The following is a 7772-nucleotide window of genomic DNA, read 5'->3' as shown; positions in this document are numbered from 1 at the left end:
CTGCAGCAGGCCGAAGTCCAGCCCTCCACCAAAGCAGCAAGCTCTCCCACCTGCTGAGCCTCTCCAGGCCCCACAGCTGCCCTTCTCAAACTGAATGCTCTTGTGGGCACCCCCTTTATAGAGAGATCTGTTGGAGAGCCATTGGTGGAAAGGGGAAGCAGGACTGGGAAAGTAAAAAGGGGGGAGAATTGACTGAGTGTGTCTCTGAGTTTGTATGAAGTCTTCATCTCATTCCTAACGTTGGAGACAAGAGTGTTCTCTGAGCAGAACCCAGTGGAATGGGCAGACTGAGCGTCCTGCCAGGGAAGTTCTGGAGTCACAGGGCAGCATTCTGCCCTTGTGAACTTCACACTTCTCTTGTGAGTCACAACTCTGACTTGAATGGCATTCACAAGAATCGGTGAGCTGACCTTCGTGAGGCAAATCTGAACTTGGGAAACTGTATTGCCGTAATCTTGAAGCCAGCCTCACCTACACAGTGACTTCCAGGCCAGCCAGAGATATATAACATAGTAGGACTCTTTAAAAAAGATAAAAATTTGGTCACCGAACCGCTGTATGCTTCCTGAGTAGAGCACTTAAATGTTAACTTTTTGCCACATTCATTCTTCTACCTTCTGTTGTTAATTTTACACCTTCAGAGCAGGTTGCCCATATCGCCTTACCCCTAGAAACATTAGCATGCATTTGCCAAAAACAAAGACATTTTCCTACCTAGTTGCATGGCAGTAATCAAATCCAAGAGCCAAATTGGAATATCTAACATATAGTCCATACTAAAAACTTTCAAATTACCCCAAGAATGTTTTCCTGTAGTTACTTCCTACTCCCCTCTCCACCCCCAAAGATGAGCATTTGTGACTGTTGGTTGTTAGTGAGTTTGTTTTCAGCCTCCTTTAGCGGAGAAGTAGAGGGTAGTCTTTGGATTCTTCTACAGGCTCTCTGATGAAGAATAAAAAGACATTAGGAATGTCCAAGAGGTCACTGGCTGTAAAAACAAACCGCACAGAGAAAAACTTGTTTTGAATTTTTAAAACTTTGGCTGGGTTTTGGTGCCTTGATTCAGCAAAGTCTACAATGCAGCAGGGTTGGGTGAGCATTAGAGGGGCCATGAAGCCTTCCTTTATTTCATAATCCCAATTGTTTTTCTAGCACCCATCAATAGACTCTAAATGACTGACTCAAATTTTGGATCCAATTCTCATGATTAAGCAAATGTTTGATTTGAAAGCAGCCCCGTATAAATGTCCCTGTGCCTGTAGCCCCGGAGCTGTCCTGGGTTTCTCTCAGCAGTGCGGGATCAACCTCAGTGCTTACAATGTCTAAAACTGGAGCCAAGGTAAGTAAACACCATGCGGAGCGGTTAGCTAACCCGCCTTTCATCTAATCGAGTGTCGAAAGCAGCTGCAGGAAAGCTTTTGTTTCGGTATCGAGGTGAGTAAGCTAGAGCCTGAAGGACAAGGATGGGGAGAGAAGATGGAGAAGGGCTTGTTTTGGGGTCTAAGAGAGTCATCTCAGGCCACCTTAAAGATTCACCTTTAGCGATGGCGCTGTGCTAAGTGCTGTATGGGTAAACAATACGTAAAGCATCACGACGGCTGCCTCCCAGCCACTGAGGATGTCATTCTCACAGGAGTGGGACGTGGTGAAGACTGCCGCCAAACTCCAGTAGCCGGCGTTCTGTTGCGTATAATTCAGCCTCGACTAACTATTAAGGTTCCAAAAGGCCAGTGGATAGGCCAGGCCAGCGAACTGAATCTTGCAGTACTTTTTCATTTAGGCAGAGTCTTCACCAACGTTTGACTCAGCTGCCTGTCTGAAGGCGATGGCCTGGGGGCTGTGCTTTTGTGTAGCCAAAGACTAAAGAGTCACGGTGCAGTGCCTGATTCCTCCCCTCCAACTCTTTGCTTCGAAACATTCAGACTTACTGATCTTGAAAGAGTTAGAAAAATGTGTAGTGAATGCTTCTCCCTCAACTGATACTCTCCAACTGCTAACATCTGGCCACGGCTGATGTGTTACACCATTTGAAAAGTAGCTAACTTGATGGCACTGCTGGCTGAGATATTTAGATTATGTACCTCCTAAAAACAAAGTTCTCTCACCCCTGGATAAACAGATCCCCAAGGTCCATCCTAAAGCTAATACCCGACACTGAGACCATACTTAGTTTCTCCAATTGACCCCAGAACTGTGCTGATGGAGCGTGTTGAGGCCACATGATACATGGAGTCGTATTTGTGTTTGCTCACATTCTTTACCTCCCCCTATGCCTGTACCCCCCCCCCCCCAGCTTTTGTTGTTACTGAGACAGGGACGCTTTTCAAAGCTCAGGCCAGCTATGCTGTGGAAACTCGATCAAGACTCGCCTCACGGTTTCCTCATCTTTAAGCTGAGCCTGGCAAGAGGTTAGGCAGGCGGGATGGTGTGCTTTTCAGTACAAGGGCAGCAGGAGGTTGCTGTCAATGTGTTCTGTGATTGGCTAGTGCCTGAGCACCTTTTCCTTGTTTGACAAATAGAACAAACAACCATCCAGATGTCATAGGTAGGGGAAAGGCTGTCCAGTGTTTGTAAAATACACCTCTCAGATCCCACTGACAAGTCTGAAGAGCCTTGAGGGAAGGCTTTTACGTAAACGTCATGGAAACAGACACCTGGTGTTTCCCATTGCCTTTCCTTTCTCGCCATCTTGTTACTGGCTTAATCAGAGGCAACACGGGCCTCGGCAAGAGCAACAGATTTTATTAAGCATTTATTCGTTAACCTCTGGAATAATAAAGATATTTTTCTTTCTGCTTGGATTGGTAGGCTATTTTTCAAAAATAATTGTGACAGGCTTTTTATAGGAATTTCTAGGAAAACCAGAATTTTTTTTTTTTTTTTTAGACTCTTCAGGTTTTATGTCAGAAGGACCACCTTTCTCCATCTGCAACAGAATGGGCAGATGTCACATTTCCTTTACAATAGGAATTGTGCATAAATGGAGCAGCCCTCACCCACCGAACAGAGAGCTTGGGCTGGAGCCCAGAAATGGCTCCATTAAAAACGAATGCACGCTCGATTTGACATGGAATGACCAGCTGTCCTAGGAAGGTGGACAGCCTGGTGACCCTCTGTCTATTTCACTTCTGAGATTCTGGTGTAAGGCAAATGTGCAGAGGACAGTAAGTGTTAGAATTAATGGATTAAAACACACAGGCCACATTTCCCATAGCATGGCTCCTACAAAATCATTTTTGCTAAGTCAGAGCTCAAAAGCAAACTCATCATGTAAATGTGGGCATGTAGAACCTGTCCGCTCTTAAGAGAAGGTACTGTGTTTTCCTGAAGATCTCTTCAGTGGTCACAATAACAAGGCTCTTGGATGCAGGGTCCATCCTGCTGGGTGCTCAGAGCATGAATGCTGCCATATGAAGTCACATGGGGGTAGGAAGAGGGAAGAGAAAGAAACTAGTCCACGTGAGAAGTGAGGAGCTTGCACTGCAGTCCCCGGGCTTATGGCTCTCCTTGAATATTCAGCTAGCGGTCTGTGGAAGTCATTCTTTGTCCATGAAAACGAAAACAGCTTCCTGTCTTTTAAAATATTTATCCTGGGCTGCCTAAACGTGACCTGCACAAGGGGAACAATAATAGACATGCTAAGGCGAACGGGTGAGAGCTCCTGGGATCTCAGCCCTATACAACTAAATGCTGACAGTGGCAGAAACAGCCCTGCCCAGAGAAGGTCTTACCAACTGGTTACCCAATGCCAAAGGGTCAGCCCTGAAAACACAGGTAACATATGGTCAGAGCCAGATGTAGTTTAAAGAGTTTTAAAAATGTGCTTTACAGTTTTGCACATGTATGTAAAGTGCTTTGATCATATTCATCTTTCATTATTCTCCCATTCCCCTTCCGCTCCTACCAACCCCTTCCCTGTAATCCCCTTCCTAATGTGTTATGTAGGGTGTGTGTGTGTCCGTGTGTCCCATTGCATTTATTTAATCAGGGTTGCTTGCCTAAGTCTGGGTATGGGTCATTCACCTGAGAAGGACAACTTAGAGCAGCGGTTCTCAGCCTGTGGGTCTCGACCCCTTTGCGGATCACATCGGCTATCCTGCATACCAGATTATGTGCATTACAACTCACAGCAGTAGCAAAATTAGTTATGAAGTAGCAGTAAAATAATTTCACGGTTGGGGGTCAACACAACACGAGGAACTGTATTAAAGGGTCACAGCACTAGGAAGGTTGAGAACCACTGTCTACACCACCCAGGAGTGTGACTATCCCTTTCCCAGAATCCATTTAATTGCCTGTGGCTCTTCAGGCAGGGCAAGCCCCTTCTTCACTGGCAGTTTAGAATCAAGTATTAAACTTTGTACTTGCCGACGGCCATTTGCCCTCAGAGGACCCCCATGTAGAAAGATGCTCTTACCTTGTTTTACAGATTAGGGCCTCTAAAGGAAGGCTCGGCCGGGGCTCTGTTCAAAGTCATAAATAAGCCGTGCTGGAATTTCCCCCTCTCGTCTGTAAACATCTAAATCTGCTTTGCTAAAAATGAGAGGAGCAGAAAACAAATTTGAAGAGGGAAAATGAAATAAATGATTTTTAATGGGAAAGGAGATTTGTTTTTTAGGGAACAAAAAACAGAAGTGGGGACAGGCAGGGAAAGGAAAGATTAAGGCGGAATGAAATGGCTCTGAGTGTGTCACCCGGGGAAGAATCGCCCAGGACGAAAGAGAAAGCATCTTGTGTCTTTTGGGTATCCGTCCATTCTCTCCATCTCAGCAGTCACCAAGACTGGAGTCCCTTCACAGTGCTCTCCCATCGCAGCTGTGCGCGTTAGCTCCTGGCTCTGGGCGTTCACAGGCACTGAGTGAACTCCACACACTCACTGTTCACTGGTTCCTGCAATGGGTCCTGTTTCCCGCGTATTGTATTCGTTTGAACTGGTTTGTCCCCTTTTCTTGGCTTCTGGAAAACTACTCACCCTTCCGCCTCTGCTCCTTTAAGACCGTGCTTTTCTGAGAAATCAATAACTCAAATCAGCCACAAGGTGGCAGCATAATGCAAAAAAATCTATTTTTGGATTTCATAGTGACATTCAGAAACTATTCATGAAACCCCCCCCCCCCCCCCCCAGAGTTCCTATCAGGTGTCCCCCGTCTCAACCAGAAAAAAAAAAAAAAAAACTCCGAGCTCTGTTTTACGTCAGCACTCAGTGTATTTGAGTCATGCCTTTGGAGCAGTGGGAAGCCGAAGCCAGGCACTGTGGTAGAAACTGATCGGGCTTTGAAGCAGAGACCACTTTTGCCTCACTCTCTTGGCCTCACAGTCCTGCTGCTGGCAACACTCTAATAGGAGCTTGCTGTGTTTTCGGCTGTGCCTAGGCTCTGCAGCCATCCATCATGGACTGCTCTTCATCGAACATCTGTTGAGGGTTTGTGAGCTGTTGCTGGGCTCAGGAGATCTGGAGGCGAGGGAGGCTCGGTCTTTATCCTTGGGAGAAACCTAGTAGGATTCTGGTTGGAGGGTCAGAGGCGTAAACGGCCATTTATAGCATAATATATCGGTGGTATAATGTAATATAATGTGGTAAGTAGAGGACCGTGGGAACTTAAACACGTCATGTGGTCAGAGGCTTCTCTTAGGATGTTCTTTAACTCTGCGCCACTTTGAGAAAGGTCCCATCCCACTTGTTGACAACCAAGTTGCCAGAAGCCAAATGTGAGGCAAAGTAGAACTGTGTGCTTTTCTTCACAGTAGGAGGGAAAGCCGTTTGCTGCTGTTGTTTTTGTTTTTTCCACTTTTATCTGCGTGCAAAGCTGCCCGGCTCCTCAGCCCTCTAACTGTTCTGTGCTTCAGATCAGTTTCTACGAAGAGAAAAACTTTCAAGGCCGCCGCTATGACTGCGACTGCGACTGCGCAGACTTCCGCTCGTACCTGAGCCGATGCAACTCCATTAGAGTAGAGGGAGGCACCTGGGCCGTGTACGAAAGGCCCAACTTCGCTGGACACATGTACATCTTACCCCAGGGCGAGTACCCGGAGTACCAGCGCTGGATGGGCCTCAATGACCGCCTGGGCTCTTGCAGGGCTGTTCACCTGGTGAGCCTGGAAGCTTGCTGGGCCACAAATCCCCCATCTTTTCTTCTTAGGATTGTGTGCATGTGTGTGTTGTGTGTGTGTGTGTGTTGCAGGCGCCCTCGGAGGCCGTTACAGGGTGTTGGATCCTTTAGAGCTGAGGTGGATTAACAGGTGGATTGGATGTGAGCTGCCTGATAACAGTTTTTGGGAACCGAACTCGGGTCCTTTGGTAGAGCAGCAGGCACTTAACTGCTGAGCCATCCCCCCAGGCCCCTCTCCCCACACAGCCTTTCCTAAGTCTTTCTGCCTCTTCCTGCTTAGCTAGGATGTGTTGACTGAAATACACATCTTGGTTTACTTCATTACTAGACGGAATGATATTACTTCTCAGCCTTTCAGCTGAGATCAAGCGCAGGCTAAATACTAATTGTTCTATGACTCTGTCCCTACCTCATGGATATTTATAGAAATTGTACTTAGTACAAGTCAGATTTTTTTTTCTTCTTCTGTATTTCACGTTGGAGACAGGGGCGCTGATGAGCCTCCCTTTCAGGAGGATAGGCAGGGCACCGTGCTCTCCTCCGAGTGCCCAAGTGCTAACCACATCTGTAACAATGGCTGCCCGTTTCTTGTTGTGGTTGTTTTCAGTCCAGCGGAGGCCAGTATAAGATCCAGATCTTTGAAAAGGGCGACTTTAGCGGCCAGATGTACGAGACCACAGAAGACTGTCCCTCCATCATGGAGCAGTTCCACATGCGGGAGATCCACTCCTGTAAGGTACTAGAAGGCACCTGGATTTTCTATGAGCTCCCCAGCTACCGTGGCAGACAGTACCTCCTGGACAAGAAGGAGTACCGGAAGCCCATCGACTGGGGGGCGGCATCCCCCGCGGTCCAGTCATTCCGCCGCATTGTGGAGTGATGGCATGAACGGGGCCGTAGAGTTCGCCCTGAGGGCTGAATGCTGGCTGGCTTGTGGTCCAAATAGGCATCATAAATAAAAGAATTGGAATGCATCCCACTGCTGACTACGGTGCCTCTTCTTAATTGCTTTTAGGGACCAGCATTCTAGTCCTGCCACCGTGGGCAGTTATCTGAAGCAGTTCATCTCTTAGCGAACCAGTCCAGACCTTTGTGCAAACCAAAAAATAAGAGTACACTGAACGTTATAAAAGCACGCTTTCACGTACAGGCTCTTTTGGGTTTCCTTTTGCCTTAGTTCAACAACGACAACAATAACAAAGCAGAGCTGCCTTTTACAGAGTGCCTATCCTAATGGTTTGTTTCTCTCAGCCACCCTGTAAGAGCAGTGCTCTGTCTAGACTTTACAAATACAAAAACTGAGACGTAAGAAAAATTTGAAAGTAGACCACATTCACTGTGGGGTGAGCGGAAGTAGAACTGCCTTGGAGATACTGATGTTTCTGAATCCACACTTTAATTCCCACTCCATCCATTCAGCTCATGATAGCTAGAGAGCTGTGTGCAGTGTGAGTGCAGGACCCTGAAAGATGTGAAAAGTGGTGAGAATAGGGTTCTACTGCAGGTTTCTCTCTCTCTCTCTCTCTCTCTCTCTGGAGACAGGATCCCTACTGGGAACAAGCAATGAAACCATGACTATCATTTGCAAGCAGCCGAGCTGCCCGAGGCCTGATGTTCCTCATTTAAGATCCAGGGAAAAGGACAGGTTGCAACTTGTTCCCA

General features: G+C 47.1%; 1 protein-coding gene across 1 annotated transcript; it reads left to right on the top strand.

Moving 5' to 3' along the window:
• The first annotated feature begins 1318 nt into the window (after positions 1-1318).
• On the top strand, positions 1319-7066 carry Crygs (crystallin gamma S). The gene is made up of 3 exons (XM_055625250.1): positions 1319-1339; positions 5848-6090; positions 6718-7066. The coding sequence occupies exons 1-3, from the start codon at positions 1319-1321 to the stop codon at positions 6988-6990; spliced, it is 537 nt and encodes a 178-aa protein (XP_055481225.1). The 3' UTR covers positions 6991-7066.
• Positions 7067-7772: the final 706 nt, after the last annotated feature.

The sequence above is a fragment of the Psammomys obesus genome, unplaced genomic scaffold (assembly GCF_907164565.1).
Source record: "Psammomys obesus unplaced genomic scaffold, mPsaObe1.curated_primary_1811, whole genome shotgun sequence".
In the NCBI taxonomy this organism is placed as follows: Eukaryota; Metazoa; Chordata; class Mammalia; order Rodentia; family Muridae; genus Psammomys; species Psammomys obesus.
This window is presented reverse-complemented; position numbering and strand designations above follow the sequence as displayed.

Bases quoted from the DNA above. Each gene is read 5' to 3' on its own strand.
- Crygs (XM_055625250.1), top strand. From the start codon at position 1,319: ATGTCTAAAACTGGAGCCAAG. The intron at 1,340-5,847 runs GTAAGTAAACAC...TCTGTGCTTCAG, and splicing joins TGTCTAAAACTGGAGCCAAG to ATCAGTTTCTACGAAGAGAA. The intron at 6,091-6,717 runs GTGAGCCTGGAA...GGTTGTTTTCAG, and splicing joins CTTGCAGGGCTGTTCACCTG to TCCAGCGGAGGCCAGTATAA.